The 23,551-nt window shown below is 44.5% G+C and overlaps 5 protein-coding genes and 1 long non-coding RNA gene across 8 annotated transcripts; 3 read left to right on the forward strand and 3 right to left on the reverse strand.

Annotated features, from left to right (window-relative positions):
• Window positions 1-48: 48 nt before the first annotated feature.
• LOC4344456 (probable polygalacturonase) lies at window positions 49-4,794 on the forward strand. Its single transcript, XM_015795161.3, has 5 exons — window positions 49-557; window positions 1,940-2,060; window positions 2,287-2,461; window positions 2,568-2,638; window positions 2,918-4,794. The coding sequence occupies exons 1-5, from the start codon at window positions 111-113 to the stop codon at window positions 3,550-3,552; spliced, it is 1,449 nt and encodes a 482-aa protein (XP_015650647.1). The 5' UTR covers window positions 49-110; the 3' UTR covers window positions 3,553-4,794.
• On the reverse strand, window positions 4,164-9,612 carry LOC4344457 (GDP-mannose transporter GONST1). Of its 2 annotated transcripts, none has more exons than XM_015795163.3 (10): window positions 9,446-9,612; window positions 7,731-7,895; window positions 7,201-7,426; window positions 6,943-7,082; window positions 6,226-6,355; window positions 5,936-6,034; window positions 5,614-5,768; window positions 5,072-5,188; window positions 4,880-4,977; window positions 4,164-4,793 (listed from the first exon to the last, which is right to left on the reverse strand). In XM_015795163.3, the coding sequence occupies exons 1-10, from the start codon at window positions 9,457-9,459 to the stop codon at window positions 4,735-4,737; spliced, it is 1,203 nt and encodes a 400-aa protein (XP_015650649.1). In that variant the 5' UTR covers window positions 9,460-9,612; the 3' UTR covers window positions 4,164-4,734. The 2 variants fall into 2 exon arrangements, with proteins under 2 accessions (XP_015650649.1, XP_066159651.1); XM_066303554.1 differs by having other exon boundaries at window positions 7,727-7,895; window positions 9,446-9,560.
• Window positions 9,613-10,761: 1,149 nt separating this feature from the next.
• Window positions 10,762-13,976, forward strand: LOC4344458 (uncharacterized). Its single transcript, XM_015795474.3, has 4 exons — window positions 10,762-11,312; window positions 12,412-12,579; window positions 13,074-13,515; window positions 13,613-13,976. Exons 1-3 carry the CDS (start codon window positions 10,848-10,850, stop codon window positions 13,512-13,514), a joined length of 1,074 nt encoding a protein of 357 aa, XP_015650960.1. The 5' UTR covers window positions 10,762-10,847; the 3' UTR covers window position 13,515; window positions 13,613-13,976.
• A 188-nt stretch (window positions 13,977-14,164) lies between these two features.
• On the reverse strand, window positions 14,165-14,916 carry LOC136351392 (uncharacterized). Of its 2 annotated transcripts, none has more exons than XR_010734459.1 (2): window positions 14,779-14,916; window positions 14,165-14,700 (listed from the first exon to the last, which is right to left on the reverse strand). It is a non-coding gene; the product is annotated as an uncharacterized lncRNA (long non-coding RNA). The 2 variants fall into 2 exon arrangements; XR_010734460.1 differs by having other exon boundaries at window positions 14,165-14,709; window positions 14,779-14,912.
• LOC4344459 (uncharacterized) lies at window positions 14,449-16,815 on the forward strand. The gene is made up of 3 exons (XM_015793184.3): window positions 14,449-14,719; window positions 14,794-15,072; window positions 15,161-16,815. The coding sequence occupies exons 1-3, from the start codon at window positions 14,531-14,533 to the stop codon at window positions 16,682-16,684; spliced, it is 1,992 nt and encodes a 663-aa protein (XP_015648670.1). The 5' UTR covers window positions 14,449-14,530; the 3' UTR covers window positions 16,685-16,815.
• A 185-nt stretch (window positions 16,816-17,000) lies between these two features.
• Window positions 17,001-19,740, reverse strand: LOC4344460 (protein Rf1, mitochondrial). The gene has a single exon (XM_026027563.2). It carries the CDS (start codon window positions 19,507-19,509, stop codon window positions 17,113-17,115), a length of 2,397 nt encoding a protein of 798 aa, XP_025883348.1. The 5' UTR covers window positions 19,510-19,740; the 3' UTR covers window positions 17,001-17,112.
• Window positions 19,741-23,551: the final 3,811 nt, after the last annotated feature.

Genomic DNA, 23,551 nt, shown 5'->3' on the forward strand with positions numbered 1-23,551 from the left:
TTGAAAAAAAAAAAAAGCTTTTGTGTCCTCTTCCCCTAGCTTAGCTTTGTCTTTCGTGTTGGCCTCGGCGCGCCCGCCACATGCGCGCGCGGCGCCATTGATGCGACGCGATGCTTCCTCACGCCACCGCCCATCAGCCCACGCCCAGCCCGCGCCCGCGCCTCCTCCCCGTCGCCGCCGCCGCCCTCCTCCTCGCCTCCTCCTACCTCGCCCTCACCCGCCTCCCCGCCGCCGCGCCGCTCGCCGCCCTCGTCGCCCCTGCTACTGCACGCGTCGACGGGGACAGGGACAGGGACAGCTGCGCGGGGTTCTACCGCGGGGGGTCGTCGGGGCGGCGCGCGGCGTCGGCGTCGGTGGAGGAGTTCGGGGCCGTGGGGGACGGGGTCACGTCCAACACGGCGGCGTTCCGGCGCGCGGTGGCGGCGCTGGAGGCGAGGGCGGGAGGCGGCGGCGCGAGGCTGGAGGTGCCGCCGGGGAGGTGGGTCACGGGGAGCTTTAACCTCACCAGCCGCTTCACGCTCTTCCTGCACCACGGTGCAATCATCCTCGGCTCCCAGGTGATCCATCAATTCATCTTCCCTTTTTCGTTTTCTTTTTCCCTTCGATTTCTTTTTTTTTCTTTATTAGTTTATGATCCATGGCTTCTAGCAGTTGCAACAAGAGTTCGTTGACTTAAGCATATATGGAAATCAAATCCTGATTCTGTTCATCCGATTGTGGATAATCATGTTGATATGCGAAGTGAAATTAATATTTGCACTGGAAAAAAATCTCTAAGTACAGCATTAGGATATCAGTTACTAGGCTGGTTCCTGTTCTTGCTGGATTGTATCATCTGTACTTTGCATTGTGAAACTTGGCTCAGCGGTTGTGTGTTGTCACATCTCTCATCTCACATGCCAATGGTTCATTGAAACATGAGAGAGAGGACATGGGTGGGTTGGAATCACATGCTTGGACTGTCTGGTTTCTTGTGGCTTCTGCTACCACTACCAGGCAGCCTACCAAAATGTTATTCTACTCTCATGTGCCTTTGCTTTGTCCTTACTGCTGCTTGGACTGACCACACCCTGATTCTGCTTTTGTACTTTGCTTCTTCTGCCGTCTTTATCTGCTTATGCTAAAAGATTTGTAGACAATTCTGCAGTGCTTGTTTGGAGCTTCCTACAGGAACTAAATATTCCACATTTTTGGTGCCTATAAATTAATTGTAGAGTGGTGTTCATGCAATTGGTTGCTACTACTTCTACCTTGTAGTAGTAGGGAGTAGAATTTGCTCCATGGATTCCCTCGTATGGCGTATGGGGGTACGGAGTGCTGCATTCATGTTTGAGGCAGAAAGTTGTTGGGATAGAGGCCATAAATTAGTAACAGTAATTAAGGGCTTTAATTAGATGCTATGCCTTTGACATGATGCCACTTGCACTCACAGCAGAATCACCTTAATATTCTAATACAATCATGGCCAGGTGTCCAATTAGTCTTTTTGGCAAAAAAAAAAAACACCATTCAAATGCTTGTTGTAGAACCAAGAACAACTTACTGTGAAAAGTGAAAACTGGTCAGTTGGAGTGAGTGAACCAACTGAAAATTGCAGCCTAGCATTTTACTTCAGTCTAATGCCAGTTCCCGAACCATCGCGCCATATAGTTTCTTATGGGAATTGGGTGGAACCAAAGGCAATCGAACGATCATCAATCGCACAGAAGACAGATGCATGAATAAAAAAGTAGTGTAGATCGTTCTACTCATAATGATACCAACATGAAAGCAGGAAGAACAATCAATCTTGACGGGGTAGGGGGACCATACCCTAGATTCTTGATTAAATTATTTGTATTGGTATTTAAGAAGAACAGTCTCCAGCACTTCATAGTGTTGCATATGTTGAATGGAAATCTGCATAGCATTGACTGGTGCTTTGGACTGTAATGTACAGGATCCGGAAGAATGGCCTCTCATAGCCCCATTGCCGTCGTATGGGCGTGGGCGGGAAAGATTAGGACCACGCCACATCAGCCTCATCCATGGAGAGGGCCTGGATGATGTTGTTATTACGGGTACAGAAGTTGTTTTATTAGCTATGTCTATTTCAGTTCTGATCAATTAGCAAAGTTGTATGTGCTGAATTAAGTCATTATAATGACAACATAAACATAATTACATAAAACATTATTATGTTTAGAGGTATAGCATATCATACATGTGAAGAACTAGCGTTGACTTGTAACTTGCATGTGCCCCCCTTTACATGTTAGGTAATCAGTTTTCGAAAACACATGTTAGGTAACAATGGGACCATAGATGGCCAAGGCAGGATTTGGTGGGACCTATGGTGGAATCGAACGTTGAACCACACAAGAGGCCATCTTATTGAGCTAGTGGACTCAACCAACATCATGATCTCCAATATCACTCTACGCAACTCCCCGTTTTGGACAGTGCATCCCGTCTACTGCAGGTCAGTTTGTTATGTTTGTACAGCGAATAAACAATTGCACTTGCCCTCTTGATATTCATTATATTGGAATCATATAAAGTGAACATGTTGTTTTTTTTTCTTTCAGAAACGTGGTGATAAGGAACTTAACTGTACTAGCTCCCTTGAATGCTCCAAACACTGATGGCATTGATCCAGGTACATGCTCCTAGAGGGTGTTCCTCTTTTACGCAATGTTAATTCCAACTCTGGACCATCATTGATTGCTGTACTTCATATGATAAAAGAAGTGGTCCTATTTGTTTGCTCTTTAGAAGCTGACGTAGTTAGATACTGCTTTATCGCCATTTTTAGCACTACAAATTTGAATTAGAACATACTTATGCTTCAAACTGGTGATAACTTCATTATAAAACCTCAAACTGCGAAGAGCATGCATGGCTATCCATGACATTTTCCATTGATGTATAATGGCAGATTCGAGTTCAGAAGTTTGTATTGAAGACTGTTACATTGAGAGTGGAGATGATCTGGTTGCTGTCAAGAGTGGCTGGGATCAGTACGGCATCTCGGTAGGGAAACCAAGCTCAAACATCATCATCCAGAGGGTTTCAGGCACAACTCCAACATGCTCAGGTGTGGGATTTGGGAGCGAGATGTCCGGTGGAATATCAAATGTCATCATTCGCGACCTGCACGTATGGAATTCCGCGCAAGCGGTGAGGATAAAAACCGATGTAGGACGAGGTGGCTACATAACCAACATCACCATAGAGAATGTCAGGATGGAGAAGGTCAAGGTGCCTATAAGATTCAGCCGAGGTGCGGATGATCATTCAGATGACAAGTATGACCGAAGTGCGCTGCCAAAGATCAGTGATGTGCGCATCAGAGACGTTGTCGGTGTGGATTTACAGCGCGCACCGATGCTGGAGGCAGTGCACGGTGCGGTGTATGAAGGGATTTGCTTCAGAAACGTTAGCTTGACAGTGATAAAGCGTCAGGATAGATGGCATTGCGAGTCTGTGTATGGAGAGGCACATGATGTTCTTCCAGCGCCATGTGAAGAGTTTAGGAGAAATGGCTCGTCATCTTGGTGTGGCCATTCTTGAGTCTAAGTGTACAGAAGCCGGAATTTTTTTGTGACAGACACTGGAATTCTTGCAATGAGGTGTCTACTTTTGCCATTATAGGATGATAATACAGAGGATTTCAGGATCATACAGTCAGATTTTACAACTTAGCTGTATTCTTTAGTTTATCAGGTTGTATGTAGCACAAAGTTCAGGTTTTATCAATTGTAAAAGGGAGAATATATTCATGAAGAAATGAGCTTACAGAATCATTTTCACTGCATGCAAATTATGTGTTGTCTATACGTGCTACGGTGAATCTGTTTAACATGAATCGCTAGCTGCTCTAAATCGTGAGTGGGGCCATGCTGGCATTGGGAGTGTGTCAGACCGAAGATCTGATCATCTGAAGCTCACCGCTTTGGCCTTGTTGGCCGTGCTAGGCTGGGAGGTTCAAATGTTTTTTTCACCCCTTTTTTTTGGGGGGCTTAATTCATGTTTCAGTCCAGTGTCTGAGACTATATGTAGGAGCAGTTTGCAAGGCAGAAATTTGGCTGAGATTCTCAAATGTAAGAGGCAGTTTGCAGAGCAGAAATTCCAGAACAACCAGGAGAATAAAGTGAATCAGAAGAAATTTGGGACAAGTCAGGTCAGTTCAAATTCTGCACTAGTATCACTGTATCCCATGAGTTTGAGTTCTGCACATGAGGAGCTTGGGCATTTTCCTTCAGCCCTACACGGTGTAGAAGAACATATAGGGAAGGGCAACACAAAATTAAACTGCACAAGTATATACAGTATACTCAACACAGCAGCAGGCCAAGCAGCCGTGCAACGCACAAAAACACCAATCCCATTTCGATCCAACCGCTGCAATTTCACAACATTACAAATGCGGCGACCCGTCAATTGTTTTTTTTCCCCCAAACTGCCTGCATTTGAGTATTATCGGCCTTTCGATCGTAAGTGAAAGTGAGGACGTATACCACAACCACGAGAGCGACAACAGGGGGTCCATACTGATTTCGAGGAAAAAGAACTGAAGCAGCCCCATGGCCCCATAGTAACAAATGTGTTGCCAATCTCTCTTCTTGTTAGCTGGAGAAGGATCTTTACATCTGCACAAATTTCCCAGGAACATAATCCGAGCGAGCATCCTGTTCTGAATCTGACTGACTAGAATAATTCTGCCTTGTATAACCTATAAAGCTTGGCCTACGACTAGGACTGAGAGTTATTAAGCAATTTGGCTCTGGCGAAGAATACTCCTGCCAATAAACCTGCACGATAATGGGTATGAATCTTATTAGTGAATGTGATATCTATAACATAGTACCTTTTCCCTTGTTATTAAAAAAAAGCCTACCAAACAAAATGCTGAAAGAATTCTCCATGCTCGTCCGCACTTTGAAGAGAAGGATTCCAGCAATAGAGAGAGGGATCTTATTAAGGGAGCCCACAAGACTATATCAGGAGCAATATTGACATTAGAAATTCATGAAGACAGAGCACATGAAGATAAACATTTTTTAAAAAGCCACTACAATTCATTCAGTACCTATATGTTGTTGCACTTGACTGGTGAAGAAACCACATAGAAGTAAAGCTGATAGCAAGCCCCAAAACTCCACTAGCAGTAATGACTATCCAAAACATGGGCATCCTTAAGAGAGGCCTGAAAATTCATTCACATTGTAAATACATTATGCCACCAGATTAAGTAAATACTGGTTTTGTCAGGAGATGTGGCTGCAACAAGAAGATAGGTTTGCATGTAATTCAGAAGGATCCTAAGTACCGATGCATTACTAGTTGACAACCTATTTAATCCTATACATCACCTTTTTGTTTCTAGTGTCCAGACATGCCTTATTGACATGTGTGGAGGTCATTACCATTACCGATTCTGTTAGACACCATTAACTTGCCATTGACATGCCTAAGGAAGCATAGAAAGAAAACTTTCATGAAAGAGGTTTTTTTGTGAAATAAATGGAGATTCCACAGCTCCCATGTAGTCTACTAGGTTCACGTTATGAACCTCAGAACAAACCAAGTCTATTGGGTTCACATCAGAACAAACGAGTGAAGTTTGCTTACGTTTCAAAAAGGTACTCCACTTCATTGAAACCAAGCACGAGGATAATCCCAAGTGGTACTGAAAGAATATTATTCAGTAAAACCATTGATAACTCATTCAAATTCCCAGATTTGGTGGCTTGCTTGGCACTGTCCATTACATGCCGTAATGTAAGCTGAGAAAAACAGTTCATTAGTTAAAATAATTGTGGAGCACTTTAGAAATGAATATACTGAAAACTGGCTACATCATGGTTTAGGAATTTGAAACAACTGGGAATAACAGTTCAAGAATAGGCTGCATATGTAATCAGGTTTTTGTTAAAATGAACAAAAACAATACCGAATATGATGCCGTTAGAAAGCAGTTCAAGATCTGCCAAGTATAACCAATTGCATTAAAAGACAAATCTGTTATTCCTCCTGCAATTGCTGAAATTATCTACAAAAAGGGATATGTGAGTCAGCCCGTGAAAGGTAATACACTGTTGTTTCTAAACAGTGTTTCATGAACATCTATACTTTAATATTCAGAAACAAATCAACTAGATGCTACTGGCAGCAACGAAGTAAATATTCCCAGCAAGTATTTAAGTCCAGTTCAAACATCACTGAATTCTAGAGGTGACATACCATCAACGTGAGAGAAATCCAAACTTGTCTGTCATGCTGCTTTTTAAAGAAGTATGTCTCCCCAGAAGCAGTCAATACATTGGCAACATTCTTCAATATAGTCAGCATTGCAACATTGATGTACTTCAAACTGCAAGGTACAAAATGCATTAAAAATGAGGGAAGTAATTTTTGTCTGAGACTGCCAGTTGCGCAATTTCAACCCAGACCATCCTTATTACAAGCTGAGCCATGATAGATTCTTATATGAAAAGTTTCAGTTCCAAATGTTCAGAAATCTTAGATAGTAATTAATCGTCCACTCTCCAAACCAACTAATGGACCAATAGCAGCACGAGAGAAGACGTAAGGCAAGCCACAACAGATATTCATAATGAATATTAACGCCCGCAAAATGTCAGGACAAACAAATAGTTTCCCTGCATTAACTTTTTAAACTGCCAAAAGTTTATTAAATATCACTACTTATTCTCACAATAAGCACATTTACAAGTTCATCAGGTAAGTCCTCTTTCTTTGTGCATAGTTCCTAGAGTGGAAAGCTAGCAATATAGCACAGTGTTCATATTGTACCCTATGAATACATAGATAAATATAAAAACATTTTTAAATCACATACGTTCCATGCTCTAAAACCAAAACAAAGAATCTACAGAACAATGTAAATTGCACCCAAAAAGCGTTCAGATCAAAACAATCTGAATGTCTGGTGCATACCTAAACATGCTTGTAATTAGCATTCCGACAAATATGATATTCACAGGCAACCAAACTTTGATTAGCTTCCAAGTTAGTGGTTCAGTTGGGATAACACCAGAGAGCGATAGAGTGGACACTATAGTCACAGATACAATGTTCTGCAGCAAAAGACCATCAAGAGATTATCAATGGGTACAACAAGCAGCAGAAGCACGACACAGAAATAAATGTAATATATTGTTTGAGAGGTAAACAATCAGAAAAAAAGTAACATACCTGATAAAGCATCAGAAATATTCCAGCACTGAAACCATAGCCAGATAAGATATACTTATTAACTAAAATCATGCTGCAGGATGATATGCAATAGGCAAGACCAGATAGAAGAGCCTGATTCTGTATCTTTGGGAGACTGAGGAAATGTGAAGGCCTATCTCTGTCTTTTTCAGCCTTACCATCTTCCAAGTCAGTGTTGTCAATACAGAAGGATCTTGTTATAGATCTGGAGAAAATATGATCCAGAAAACACAACATAATGTGTTAGATTCCACGATACTTCCAAAACATTTTCATTCAAATAGACAAGAATAATGTTTTCACATGGTATTTTCAGTTTTTTTTCCCATTGCTGAATCGTCACACCACATGATTATGTTGAACCGAACAAGAATATTTTTATATGTAAACGAAAACATTATATGTAAGTTGGGATGGAGGGCATGTAATTGATGGAAAATCCACTTTATACTTTGAATACAATGGCAACAAGTGGATAAAAGAACATTGGTCAAGGGAAGCTTACATGCCTGTTCCCAACTTCTCTCCTCAAAGGACTCCCAAGTGCACTGTATCCTCTAACCTGATCCCGGAAAATACTCTTTTCACCATTCACAAGAGGACTTGTTACAGTCTCTGGCGTATTTTTCCTAGGAGAGGCATCTGAATCCACAGGAATGGCTATAGAAGGAGTTCTACAAGATAAAAAGGATGCCATTAGCAATAATTCAATTATGTAAGATATATGTAGGACTCTTCCTTATATACAGCATGCCATGTTCTATTGGGTTTCATCTCATCAAATATCTCAAAGTGAACTCAAACCTCATGATCCAGCAAGCAAATGAAATATATGGTACTTAAGAATGCTTTGTCCAGAAGGATAAATTGCAAGCATATGCATTTCCCAAAAGAGTCAAAATTCTGTTCTAGAAATAACATGAAAAAGGTCTTGTGCTGTTAATTCACACAATCAAATTATCATCGCTGCATAACACATTTTTTTTCAAAGCAATTGTTGAAACCCAACCCCCACAGAGGCACAGGCATCAACCGGCTTGATTTTGAAACATCAGTAGCGCATTCGATGGCTGTCATATGAAATAACTATTTGCTTGTAAAGGATGTCTCATGGTTTTGAGACATGGAAATTCTCTATCAGATTGAAGTGCTGTGATCTAGGAAGCAACTCCAAGGTTATCCCGATTGAGCAAACTGACCAAATAAAGTCCGGCTATCACATTCATCCGCCAGCCTCATACACACGCTACAGCTATTTTGCTGAACATCTAATATGCTCAACTCTGCAAAAGTGCATTATCAGAATAACGGTATGGTGAACCGAAGTATGAATTACTAAATTTAATCAATCATGTGGGGTACACGGGTAAATTGGTGAAAACAAGCGAGTTGAGGCACGCATACTACTGTTTCACTTCCCAAACATTTAGTTTCATTCTATTTTGGGAAATATTGAACCTACCCTCTAAACAATGAATGAGCTCTTGGCAAGATAGTGGAAACCAAATCAATAGCTATGGTCAACAGAAGAGTGAGAATCTACTACTACCAATAAAGGAAACAAGTTCGTTACATCAGCCATTAGGTAGTAATTAACCACACGCCCATTTACTAACAAAACAAAGTTGTTAAACATGGGCCATTCACTCGTTTATACTCTCATCAGCCAAATGACTAATACTGTGCGATCAAACCATGAGACAAGTGTAGCCGCAACCCTGTCAAATCTCAATACATTTCTCATATGCAAGCCATTCCCGCTTGTTTGTTAGTTTGAGACTTGGGAGGAGTTAAAAAAAAACAAAAAAAGAGGAGAAACAAACTAGCTGAGGTTCCATATCCATCCATCCCTACACGCTTCCAAATTACAGAAAATATGAAACCCGGAGAGAGAGAGAGAAAGCTATTGCACCGAGACATTCCTGATGAAATCCGTAGCTCCCCACACCGAAATGGATCAGCAACCAAAAAAAAAAAAACACTTCCCCGAAACGAAACAAACTCTATTAGAGCAATCGAACCACCTCCCGTACTAAAAAGTTCCCTAATCCAAACCCAGCTAGTTATAAACCGCATTAGTCAACCTCCTCGTCTTCGAAGGGAGCGGCGGCGGCGGCGGAGGTGAGAGCCGCCACCACCGGGGCTGGAAGCCTGGAGCAGGAGCCGCAAAAGTTGTTGCCGTACAGGGGAAGAGGAGAGAGAGAGAGGTCGATCGGAGGCTGACCTGGTGGAGCCCATGGCGCCGCCGGAGCCGGGCGGCGGCGGCGAAGAATGGCGCGGCGGAGGAGGAGAGGAGAGGAGGCGTCGGAAATTTTGCGAGGCGGCGACGACTCGGGAGTAACGGAGGAGGGGGGGATTCGCTTTAAAATATCCGGCGGCCTCTCTCTCTCTGACGGGTGGGCCCCACCTGTCGGGTCTCGGGCGCAGCTGCTTCGCTGTGGCTTCCTCGACACCCCGAGCCGCCTGGTACTTCGTGCCGCTGACCTGCGGGACCCACGTGGTACCGGGCCCACGTGGCGGTGGCGGGGGATAAGGCTGGGCGTTGCCCTGGTCGCGTCGACTCCGCGTGGCGTTTGGAGTTGGGCGAGCCGTGCGAATGTCGTGGCGTTGACTGGAGCCCAGCGATAGCAGTAGCAGGCTTTGCGTGACCTGACCATGGAGGATGGGCTTTGACCTCATTTTGTTTGCTTCAGATTCAGATTTGTTTCACACATCTCTTTCATCTTGCGTCTGATTATGAATTACTACTACTGTTTAGTTTAGGTTAGGACATCAGGTGGAAGCAAATTACTTTGAAATTTAAACAAGTAGTACCAAGATTAGTACTAATCCAGCTATAGAATGGAGTGGCAGGAATCTGTGGAGGTTGACTTAACATTGGTTTAGTATTTTCTTTCCAATACAAGGACGTTATGAGCTACCACATATGCCATAGATTCCATTGATTATACTGTCCTAACATCAGATAAACACGACGTCAATCATATGCATTATCCAAATCTCAGTTTTGCTTTGCTTGTGCTAACTATCTTCTGTTGAGAATGGATACATACATACCAAAGATGTTTGTTTGGTTAAGTTGCAGTATTAATTAGGTCACTTAATAATTGATTATTAGTTGTACAAGAAATGTCATACTATTATATACATCATATTTTTGTTTAATTTAATGGGGGCGCAGAACGATTGAGTTTGGTTTTGAAGGTGAAATTAATTACTCCTTACAATTCATCAACGATGCATGTAATAGCAAGCACTAAAGTTCTATTTAAAAAATCCATCGCATACATAACCGGTGAATCAATAAAAGTAGAAAAAACAACACTATGGTATCATTCACTGTTTTATCAGCATGGGAAAAGAAAAGGAAAAAGGAAAAGGAGAAAGAAAAGCTTTCCTGGAGGATCTCGTCGCAGCGAGAAGCAGATGTCGGCGGCCCATTTACACGGGCCTCTCATCCGGCCCACGAACCAGCCCAATTAGGAGGCAGGCCCGACACGATACAACTTATCGTCTCCTCTTCCCCTCTCGTCTCGTGTCGTGTCGTCTTCTCCAACCCATCCAAACCAAAGCCGCGGCGGCGCGAGGAGGCAGCGAGAGCTAGGGTTTGGGGCGGCGGAGGGGAGATGTCGCGGACGCTGGTGCAGCCGGTGGGGCAGAAGCGGCTGACGAACGTGGCGGTGGTGCGGCTCCGTAAGCACGGGCAGCGGTTCGAGATCGCGTGCTTCCCGAACAAGGTGCTGTCATGGCGGACGCGGGTGGAGAAGGACATCGACGAGGTGCTCCAATCCCACACCGTCTACTCCAACGTCTCCAAGGGCGTCCTCGCCAAGTCCAAGGACCTCCTCAAGGCCTTCTCCACCGACGACCACACCGCCATCTGCCTCGAGATCCTCGACAAGGGCGAGCTCCAGGTCTCCGGCAAGGAGCGCGAGGCCCAGCTCTCCTCCCAGTTCCACGAGATCGCCACCATCGTCATGGACAAGACCATCAACCCGGAGACACGCCGCCCCTACACCATCACCATGATCGAGCGCCTCATGCACGACGTCCACTTCGCCGTCGACCCCAACCTCACTTCCAAGGAGCAGGTCTGCTATTCGAATTTTTTTATTCCAATAGAGGAATACTAATAGGGCTTGCTATTCGATTTGTTAACTACTACCATCTGCTGCTGCCTGCTTTTATACTGACAAAATAGAAACCAGCATCGTTAATAAACATGTTATCGCACCATTGGGCTTCAGATACAACTGATATAGTTAGTGATATTGACATTGTGTTAAATCAATTGAGTTACTTGGTTTCCTGTTTCTCTTTACAATTTAATATATGGAGATCATGGTTTAATTGTTTAAGCACAAATTTCCATGTCCTTATTTGCATTCTAGCGTAATAACTTTGTGTGTGTGGTTTGGTACCTGCGGTCGCATTTATTTAACTTGGATCTTCAATTCTTCTTCAATCACGGTAAGAAATGTGCACACCCAGTTTAGGATTTTCTGGGCCAACCAATTGTATTTTAACATCTAGTTTCTTCAGACACAGAACCAATGATAGTGTAAATAACAGAATATGCACAAAAAGAATGTGTGAATGTAGGTGAACATACCTGCTTGCTTGCATATACAAATTAGACACTCCATAAACCTCGTGTCTTGTGGACTAGTGCTTATTGGCTTAGCGAAGGACACTAATGTGATGAATCGTTCCTGTAAGCTCCCAGTGGACTATTCCTCTGCATTTGCTCCAATTGGTAGGAAATAGTCTGTTAGGCATTTAGCCCCAGAGGCCCAGACTTGATGACATGGCTGAGTCAAACCAAACATCATGGCTGAATAGGAAACTTAGATCACTAGAAATATCTCTGTCTCTCATCATCTGTAGAACTGGTAGCATGACTAAAAAAGGTAATGGTACCTCTAAATGTTTCTTAGTTGTGTATCGCTTGCAACAATTCTGTTCTACCTTCTTTCTACAGTTGATCAACCTTGCAGTGACAGTGAGTCAATTTCTTATAATAACATCATACTTTTTGTGAATAAATCAGTAGGAAACAGGCATGACAATACCGACAACATAATATGTTCATATTTGTTTTGATTACCTATGGTTTCTTCATTGCACAGGCACTGAGAGTTATTAAGAACCTAATTTATTATGATAACCTATGATTTCTTCATTGTGCAGGCACTGAAAGTTATTAAGAAGCTAACAGAGCATTTCCCCATAAAGCGTGCACCATTGAGGGTGCGCTTCACTGCACCAAAGTCAAAATTTGCAAGCCTTACAGAGAAGCTTGAAGAGTGGAATGCTAATGTTATTTCAAAGGACGAGTCTGGTAGCCAGCCCTCTGTTGTAAGTGCTTTCTTCCAGCTATTACTATTTCACTGATTATGATTCGCTTGTCATCAGTGTTCCCTGCATGACTAGAGTCTAGAGGCATTTCGCAAATCATATTGGAGCTCATGTTTTCATCCACAATGTTATGAAGCTGTTAAAAGATTTTTTTTTTGCTGTCTTTTGGAAGTTGTTACATTCAGATTTATGCTGCTTTATGCCACTTAATATTTTTAGGCTGCAATAAATTTATGCTGCTTTATGCCACTTAAATATTTGTAGAATTTAGTGGAATCCTTCAGAAGCTTGTCCTAGGATAGTAGGCTTTTTTTCATTGATAAATGGATTGTCATATACTGCTATGACTTGGTTGTTAGCCGTGCTAGTCAGAAGCTTGATCCCTATTGCATTGTTCATTCTTCTGTGAAATTATTTCCTATAGGAGCACTACCATCCTGTCATGCTTAACTTTATAACCATTATGTTTGTCCCATGTGTACGATGTTTTTCAGGTGTGTGAGATTGAGCCATCTATTCTACGGTCATGTGAGGAGAGATTGAAGGATGTGCAGGGGAGGGTGGAAGTACTCTCAGTGTCAGCGCACGCAGAAGGTGGCTCTTCTGTGGATCAATATGAAAACACTGAAGAATCTCAATCAGTGCCTGCAGTGGAGATTGATCCTGTTGCTCGGATAGGTGAGGCCATGCAGAAACAGTCCATCTCAAGTGAGCCAGAAAATCCTGGGCAGGGACAAGGCAAGCAGCAGAGAAGATGCAAAGAATGTGACGTGCTTGTGGAGGACAAGTTGTATAGGGAGCATTGCAAATCTGGGTGGCACAAGCACAACTACACACGCCACAAGAACGGCCTTCCTCCACTCAGCCAGGAGGAGTGCTTGGTGGAAATGGAATTAGCCGACTCCAAGAGGGACCTAAAAGACTATGATTTCTGAGGTGAATTCCCTGTAGTTCCACAATGATATTGTGTCTGTATTCTAATAACTTTGTCTGACTTCTGGCTAACATTTTGGTTCAACATGTTATCTTCTAGGCTGATATGGTAAACATTCCGTGTGGTACATGGAGATGCAGTGTTTTTGTCTGAGGAGAAAGGTTGTCTGTTTGATGCTGTATAGGGAAGCAGGGAAGGGAATATTTGTGTAACCGCAATGTACGCTACTTGCAATCTACTGAAATGGAGTGGTCTATCCACATTGTCTAACCGCCAAAGAGTAGCAGAAACCTGGTTGTTGCTGTATAGCTGGGCCAGTAAATCTGGTGGCAGTTTTGAATGTTGCTTATTCTGTAATGGGATGCTATGCTATGCTATGTGAGACTACATGTTAGTATATCATGTTTCTTGCTCTCATTCCTGTGGACAGAAGTGAATGAAAATTTGGAGATCGATTTTGCAATCTACAATGTGCCGATTTTGCTAGCGATTGTTTCTGGGATTTGTGGAGTCGATTGCTGTAGGATTGATCTCGTTTGATTCGATCTTGGAATAGTCGGCACGAAACAAATGAAACAGGCATACATGTTGGTTGCGTTGAACTGGTTTTTAACTCAATGTTGTGTGTCATACTCTTGTCGCTGAAGAAAATAGTGCAGTAACTGAAACAACAGAACTTAAACAAAACAACAGTGCATCCAGACTATCACACAAACAGCAATGCTTAAACAGAACATCATCATGCCAAAAAAAAAAAGAGAAAAAACTTTGAGCCAACTAGGCAAGACGAGGAGATACAATAAGTACATTAGGAGTATGATGACTAAATTCTTGAGCAAATTAAGCGGCGGTAAATAATCGCGCGAAAAATTGAAATGAAAAACTCCCGCCTCTCTGCCTCCAAAACAAAACCAAATCCAAATCTTCTTCTCCACAGTCGTCGCCGCCACCGCGGCCGCCGCCCGTCGCCGCGGTTGCGCTGTGGGCTGCGGTTGACGAGGAGGGAGGGAGGTCGCGATGCCGATCGAGCTACCGCGGGGGCTGCCCTTCGCCGTGGACACGTGGACGGCCGCCTCCGCCGTCAAGCGCCACCGCTTCCTGACCCACGCCCACCGCGACCACATCGCCGGCATCACCGCCACCAACGTCGCCGCCGTCTACGCCTCCCGCCTCACCATCCTCATCGCCTGCCACATCTTCCCCCAGGTAACCTTCATTCACAAATGGATAATTATCTCAAATCACCAACAAAATCAAATTATTACCACTCCAATTCAAAGCTCGATCGCGCCGACGCCTTCGTGGAGGTGGAGCTGGGCGCGCCGGTGCTCGTCCCGGACCCCGACGGCGACTTCACCGTCACCGCCTTCGACGCCAACCACTGCCCCGGCGCCGTCATGTTCCTCTTCGAGGGCGCCTCCTTCGGCCGCGTCCTTCACACCGGCGACTGCCGCCTCACCCCCGACTTCCGCTTCCTCGCCGCCGACTACGTCTTCCTCGACTGCACCTTCGCCGCCTGCTCTCTCCACTTCCCCTCCAAGGACGACTCCATCCGCCAGGTGAGGTCAACATTGCTGCTGCTGCTGAATCACTGACAACTCTTCTCCTCAACTGTAACTCTACATTTTTGCTCTCTCATGATTTCAGGTCATCAATTGCATCTGGAAGCACCCCAATGCACCGGTGGTTTATCTCGTGTCCGACATGCTTGGCCAAGAGGAGATACTCATGGAGGTGTCAAAGGTGTTTGGATCCAAGATTTATGTAGACAGGGACAAGAATTCAGAGTGTTATCACACCCTCTCCCTCGTCGCGCCGGAGATCCTCACCGACGACTCGTCGTCTCGCTTCCAGGTGATTGGTTTCCCCAGGTTGTCGGAGCGAGCAACGGAGATGCTCGCGTTGGCACGGGCGAAGCACCAGCCTGAGCCACTCATCATCAGGGCTTCTTCGCAATGGTACGCGTACTATGAGCCACCAGAGGGATCGACCAAGAGGAAACCGGCACTGACAGAGCCAATGCGCGATGAATTCGGGGTGTGGCACGTCTGCTTCTCGATGCATTCGTCCCGCGAAGAGCTGGAGCAGGCGTTGCGGTTCATCCAGCCCAAATGGGTCATCTCCACAACCCCTCCATGTATGGCGATCGAGCTGTCCTATGTCAAGAAGCACTGCTTCGCGTCCCGGTTACGCAATGATGATCCCCTCTGGAAGCTGCTCAGGTTGTCTGATGGAAATTCTGCAGTTTCAGGATCACCACTGGCTGTACCAACTGTAGAGATGATCAAGAAATGTGAGGAGGAAGAGGTCACTTGTTCTGTCAAGGACTCTTTCAGTTCTGATGGTATCAGGATGCGGGATCAAGAACCAACTCTGGAAGACTTTGAAATCAACGTGGAGCCACCTGTGACACTGTTCGGGATAGCGAGGTTTGGATTGACAGAGGAACCTGAATTGTGGAAGGATGAGCATGAGAGTGTCGAAATCGACGAGCTTAAAGTGCAGATGGAGAATTCAGCTACAGAATGTGAGCAGTGGAAGGATGGCATATCTGTCTTAGGCTCTGAAGTAATTGATTCAGTTGAAATTGTGGCCAAAGAGCAGGACTCAGCAATAGAATCTGAACAGTTGAAAGATTGCGAACCTAAAGATGGAACCAAAGCAACTGATGTAACTGAAGTTGAAGTGAATGAGCACACATCATGTACAGAATCTGTACTTTGGAAAATGGACAGAAGTGATGAGTGTGTGACAACTAAGAGAGGTGAATTTGAAGCTGAAGAACAGAAATTCACTGGCAGATACCAGTTTTGGAAAATATGCAAGCCCAAGGAGATGGAGGGTGCTAAATTGACTGTACAAGGTAAAAACACTGTTGAAGCACTTGATCAGGTTTTGGCCATCGATCGTCTAGCCTACTTGCATGACAACAACCAAGAGGTAACAAAAGAGGGTATTGCTCCATCAGAAACTGATCAGGAGAACTCTAAAGTTCCTGACAAGGGAAGCAGTGACTCCTCGAATGCTATTGGATCATCAAAAGGTCTGAATGCCAACCTGAGAAAGCTGTACAGGTCGATGAACGTGCCGGTTCCTCGTCCCCTGCCCTCATTAGTTGAGCTCATGGCAGCCTCAAAGCGACCAAGGGTTTCTCCTGCTGTGCAGCTGTAGGCCTATCATAGATTCATCTGTTGTTTCCGGCCTCTACTTTCAGTCATTATTTGAGTTAGACCTGTCATTCAAGAATACTTCCATTGTAACAGCGATGCTATAGCATAATAATATACTATAATTGTTCTTAATAGCTAACTAATTTGAATGAAAATACCATGCTTACAAAGTTGCAAGCTTGCAACCTTCAGGAACTTTGGGCAGTAAGGATTGTTGCCTCCTGCCTTGTTTGGGAATATATAATGATTTCATAATTCAACAGCATCACGAACGATTTTCTTGATACAGAACTTCACATCCAAGATTGCAAACAATATTCAACAGGGAAAAGAGCTTTTGGTCTGTGAGAAACTCATCCAGTGAAAGATATACATAAATTTAAGGAGCATGGTGAATTTTTGAGGCCAACTAGATAGCTACAGGCTGTGTCAAACAGCCCTTGTTTTCACAACAGGACGATACTTTTCAGGGATAGCATTTATATGTTGATCGTATTTGCCACTTGAAACCAGCAAAACCAGCGACTCAGCCGTGGAAGCTTCAAGGGAGAAGTTATTTTCATCAATTTTGGAGAGATAAACCCCAGCCTTGCGTACCTCCCCTTTCTGTAGTAACTTTCCAACTAAAGCATTTAGCATTCGGGAGTTAGCTGTACAACCATTCTTCTCCAAAGAAAGAAATAAATCATCCAACTCTTCTAGCAACCCTTGTTCTATCAAACTTTTCATCATTAACCAGTAGGTCACAACATTCGGCACTAAACCTCTAGCCAAGAGAGAAGCAAACAGATCCTTAGCTTCATCATGCCTGCCACCTTTAAGTAACGCATCAATCATAATGTTAAAAGTCCTATTCTCTAGGTGGAAATCAATCAAATATAGGTTCTGAAAAATTCGGAGAGCATCATCAGTGCAATTGTTTTGGCAAAGTCCTAGAAGTATTATGTTGTATGTGCCGATATCAAACTTTATCCCACTTTTAATCATCCAAAGATAGAGTTCTTTTGCGGCTGCAGTTCTTCTAGCCTGAAACAACCCCTGGAGGATTGTGCTATAGGTAACAATGCCAGGATTAACACCCTTGCTTGCCATCTGTCTGAAAAGAGAAAATGCATCCTCTATCCTACCGTTCTTACAGTAACCATTAATCATGGTATTATAGGTAACTTCGTTAGGTTTCACCCCATCTAACACCATACCTTCAAGTAACTTTGCTGCTTCATCCACCTTACCATGTAAGCAATATCCATCTATGAGTGTGTTGTATGTAATGACATCACGCTGCACATCTACACGTACCATCAAGTCAAATATGTTTTTGGCTCTTGCAACCATTCCTTCTTTGCATAGGTGGTTCAACAATGTGTTGAAGAAAATGTTGTTGGGACAGATGCCTCGACCGATCATTTCAACAGCTAACTCCTCAGCCTTGTCCCATTTATCACGGGCACAAAGGCCATGAATTAAGTTTCTAAAAACAACAGCATCAGGAGTTAGTCCTTCAGAGATGAGCCTGCCAAATTGGGCCATAGCATCATCCACTTTACCTACCATGCAGAGCGCGTCCATTACTATTCCGTAGGTGACTGTATCAGGATTCAATCCTTGCCTCCTCATTTTGCTAAATAAAAGCATGGCATCATCTACTTTTCCATGTTTAGTGTATGTGCCTATTAATATGTTAAAGATGTAGTGATCAGGTTGAATACCGTTTCGTACCATCATATCCAATAGATGATGCATCTTAACAAGAGATCCTTCAGTAGCATACCCATGAAGCAGAGTACCGTAGGTAGCACTGTTAGGCTTGTGGCCCCTCTTGACCATAGAGTCAAAGATCTTTCTAGCTTCCATGGATCTTCCATTCTTGCAGAGATAGCCCATCAACGTGTTATAAGTGAATACATCTGGTTCAACACCATCCCTGCACATCCTTTTGAAAACCCCAATAGCGTCATTGGGCTTTCCTGATGAGCAATATCCATGCAAAAGACTATTGTGCGTGATGCGATTAGGCATAGCACCATTCTTAACCATCCTAACAAGGACCACAGCGGCCTTGTCCATTGCTCGAGCCTTGGAAAGGGCAGAGATAATCGAGTTGTAAGTCACAACATCAGGCGACAACCCCTGATCCAGCATTTGATCAAATAGGTGATAAGCTGTGTCCAGCTGACGACCCTCTCTAAGCAAGCCGTTGATGACTGTGTTGTATGAAACCACGTCGGGTGGGTATCCTCCTCTGGTATCATCAGCCACCATCATGGTGTGGAGCAGGTGGAGAGCTTGTTGACTCCGGTTTTCATCACAGAGGCCCTTGAGAAGGATGGTGTAGGAGAAGACATTGGGTGTGCAACCCAGAACAGGCATTCGTCGCAGCGCAATGTCCATTGCTTCGCTGGTCCTCTTTTTGTCGCAGAGAGCCTTGAGCAGAGGACTGAAGGTGATTGCTTCCGCCGTCCATCCAGACCTAATGACACGGCCGAGGGCGGCGAAAGCGAGGTCCAAGTGGCCGACGCGGCTGCAGCAGTCAATGACGACGCTGTAGGTGATTAAGTTAGGAGGCACCTTGGGTCGGGCCACCATCACCATGCGGCGGAAGAGGGAGATGGCGACGGCTGGGCTGTGACGCGCGGCGTCGGAGAGGGCGCGATTCAGGTCGACGATGCTGCTGGTGGTGGGTCGGTGAAGCAATTCATCGAACGCGTGGTGGGCGTGGTGGCTATCAGTGCCAGCAGCAGCCGCTTCTTGTCGACCTTGCAGCTTCATGAGGTTGAAGCGGGAGACCTTGGTGCCGTCCGGGGCGCTGAGGACGCGGCGGGACATGGCCGCCGCCGCCGGGCCGAGCTAGTTGAAGGAGGAGAGATGGCGGAAATTGGGGAGGAAAGATGCAAGTTGCTCAGCTGCTGCTGCTGCTGCTGGGAGAGAGAGAGAGAGAGAGAGAGAGAGAGATAGAGCGGCATGTGGTGCGGGAATGGCGGAGGAAACAATCGGCGACGGCCGGCGAGGAGGTGGCCGCCGACTCGCCGAGGCCGGCCGGAGTTCCGCCACAAAGTTGGCTTTTTTTTTTCCAGAGGGTGACATGATTTATATCAGTAACACGTGATTTGTTATCAATAATATTGTTTCTCAATAACTTAACCGTGCTCCCCTCATTTCAAAAAACTCCATAAACTTGGACTTAAATCTTTATATAATTTAAGCACTTATAGGACATTGATGGTAATACACGATATTTTATGTAAAGGACACGAATTAAGATTTACCTGAAAACTTACTCTATCGCTACACAAGTCTTATTTGAATTACGCGCAAAATTATCCTGAGGCTGATTTAACCATCGTTATATCTGCGGTCTTACCGGGACTAGCAACCGGTCTAACCGCTGGTTCACCTGTGGTCTAACCGCCACCTGGTCTGACCGACTAGACAGTGTCGGTCTGACCTCACTACTCGAACCAAAATCCGATTTTAGCCACCGTCATTTCACAAAAGCAATTTCCCTTTCCTTTTTCTGTTTATGGGTAAATTAAAATAAAAACCAACCAAATGTCCATCTTTTCAAAAAAAAAAAAAGAGCAAGAATAAATCTCACAAGTTTATGAAAATAGATGGTTTTACAACCAAAGACTGTTTCTTGAACCATTGAAGAAACAGAAAGCAAAATCCCAGCAGTTTTAAAAATCGTTTTCTTTGGTTCAGGTTTTGTCAAAGTTTTACCTTTTTTTTAGTTATTTTCAAAACAGGAAGTTGGTGATCTGTAAAACAGGCAGTAGTATCAAAACTTACACCCTGATTGTAAGTGCTCATTTTTTATTAATCCAAAATCGCGTTAAGTTTCTTTTTACCATAAAAAAAAATCTTTCCAAAGAACTTTTCAGATAAGAAACTTTTTTTCTCAAATTTGTAAAATTCAACTAAAACACCTTTGTTCTTGTGACACCTAGAACAAGAAAGCACATCATCAGATTTCACAATATTCTCCATATGCTTAACACGATCTAAAGCATCTTTCAATTCATCTCATTCAAAAAAACACTTTGAGCAATTTTGAGAAACAAAAACATCCTTGTGTTGTTTAACCCTTTTTGCACTCAAAACATTGAACAAAGATCTTGCAAAAAAACAACTTTGTATTTTTTTTCCCAAACGTTCTTCATCAAAATCAACTCATCAACAACACGAATATGCAAAGCAAATCCAAGAGCAAAAGAAAACTCAAGTTTTTTAAATTTTTCAATCTCATATTCCAATTTTAAGCAATTAACGGAATTAACATCTCGTAAAGCATTAGTTTTAGAAAACAAAACTTCACGAGATTTGCAATCATCATTAGGAATCAAAGATTTTAATCTATCAATTTTAGCTTTTAGAATCTCAATAGTATGATCACTCTCATCAAGCATATAGAACATGTATTAAGTTTCTCAGCAAACTTGAAAGGAGCATGTTCTAATTGATCAGAATTAAGCTTTTCTTCACTATCACTATCAGATTCATCCACTTCAGAATTTGCATGCGAGCAACAAAAGCTAAATCAACAACATGCTTACTTTGCCATTGCTCTATTTTTCTTACTCTAATTAATTGTAATCTCAAGCTTCTATGAGTTCTCGAGTTAGCCTCTGCATGCAACTCTTTTTCTTCTCCTTCTTGTTGTTCTTCTTATCCACTTCCTCCTTTATTGCCTTCTTGCGGTTAGGACAATTGAACTTGATGTGCTTCAACTCTCCACACCCAAAAGCATTGAACGGGTCCACCTCACTTCCTGCTTTTTACTTTTTCAAAAGCCCGAGAAATTATATTAGCAACAAAAACTAAGTCCTCCTCACCAAGTTCCTCCCGTTGATCATCAGACAAAGCATTAAAAGCAAAAAGAGCCGACATAGGAGAAGTATCCAAAGAAGATCCAGATGAAGACACCAAGGCAACAAATTTAGAATTATTCCTTTTCAAAAGAATATTCATCTCATAAGTTTTCAATTTTTGTATAAAGAATATTCAAAGTTAAAGCGTTCATGTCAACCGACTCCTGGATAGATGTAAATTTTAACATTGCAAATCTTCATATCAAGATCATTCATAAAGTTGATGTGGTTTGGGATCTTAGAATATTTGCATGATGACTCTGGGCTAACTTAAATAAATACGAGCTTTTCTCATGGTTTTCGAAATTTTCTTTGTGACATCTTATATTAGTTTTGGAGAGGAAACTAAATGAAGCTATGCAGAAGGTGAAAACTTAGAGGGACAAATAGAATATAAGAACTGGGAGGCCCCAATCCAAAAGAATGAAGAACAACGACTTCAAAGATTTTCGCAAAAATTTTACCCTGAAAATCTAGTAAGTTACCGTATATAATTTATATATATACATATAAACTTTGTGTATGTACGTATACAAAGTTTATACATATAGATATAAAGTATGTATACACACACGTATATAAACTTATATATATATATATACACTTTTAATGTATAAAAAATCTCTACTACTTAAAAAATTGAAAACGTTTCAGTTGTCCGTCTTAAAATAATAAAAAAAGAGCGAACAAAATCTTCGCAAGGTCCGATTCCGCCACCACAGGAAACACGATTTGGATTCAAAATCGGAAGAAATTAACCCCATAAATGTAGCGCCCGTTCCGTCGTGGCGCCTAGCGGGAAAATTATCTCTTAAAAACCCTAATTGCGAAATTTGTTTCTTTGCTTGTTGTCTAGTGTCCGTGCCATCTCAAGATCTCAATCCGCGATCGATCGTCGAGATCAATTCCGAATCCAATTCCTTCCAAATCGAATCCCTCCGCAAAAGTCTAGTTTGCCTCCCCCGGGTTCGATGGGCCGAATTCCGCTCGGCCCATCTCTTCCCCGGCCCTCCCCTCTCTCTCCCGGGCGCCCCCTCTCTCTCTCTCTCTCTCTCTCGCTCCCTCCTCCCCCCCGGCGCGTTCCCCCCCTCGCTGCTCGCGCGTGCGAGAGCCGCGCCGAGCGCCTCTCTCTCCGCTCCGCCCACGCGCCGCGCGCGCGTGCGCGGGAGTCGCCCGCGCCGAGCGCCCCCTCCTCTCGCGCGAGCTCCCCGCTCGCAAAGCCGGCCCCGCGCGCCGCGTGGTTTCTCGCCCGAGCCGCGTCGTCTGCGCCGTCCGCGTCGCCCGGTCCCGCTGCCCAGCCGCGCCGCCCGTTGCTTCCCGCGCGCGCGTGCCGAGTGGCCGACCGCCTGGTCGCCACCGCCGTCACCCTCTGCCGCGCCAGCCCGCGCCTGTCGCCCGTGTCGTCGCGCCGCTCCAAACCATCCCACCGTCATCGCCGTCGTCATCCCCCGGCCCCCGCCACTCCGCGCGCAAGCCGCCAAGAGGCGGAGGCCGAGCTCTCCCTTCCCTCTGCCGCGTCGCCCCGCTCCCTCCTCCTTTTCCCGATTCGGCAAAGGGGCAAGCCCCTTTCTCTCCCTCCTTTTCCCCTTTCCTTCCTTTTTCCCCTCTCGCCGGCGTCACCTCCTGTCGCCGCTTTGGACGCTAGCCGGAGCGCCAGCTCGCCGGCTTGACCGTTCAATGTCGGTTTCCCTCGCCCAAACCGACAATACCGCCCATTTAAGCCCAAGCCCTCCCCCTCCAAACTCTCTCATTTTCGCCTCCGCGCCATTGCCGCCCTCTGTTTCGCCGTCGCCGATCGTCGTTGCGCGTGTCGGAGGAGCCGGCACGAGCAAGGACACGGAAGAGGACTTCGGCCGCGCCCTCTTCTTCCTCTTCCCCGGCCCGAGGCCGGAGAGATTACTCCCGCGCCGTCGGCCTCTCGTCACATCGCCTCGTCCCGCACGGTAGTGTCTCCCTCCGTTCTTCCTCCTCGCTCCATCTCCTCCCCTTAGATTTCGGTA

The sequence above is a fragment of the Oryza sativa genome, chromosome 8, assembly GCF_034140825.1.
Source record: "Oryza sativa Japonica Group chromosome 8, ASM3414082v1".
NCBI lineage: Eukaryota > Viridiplantae > Streptophyta > Magnoliopsida > Poales > Poaceae > Oryza > Oryza sativa.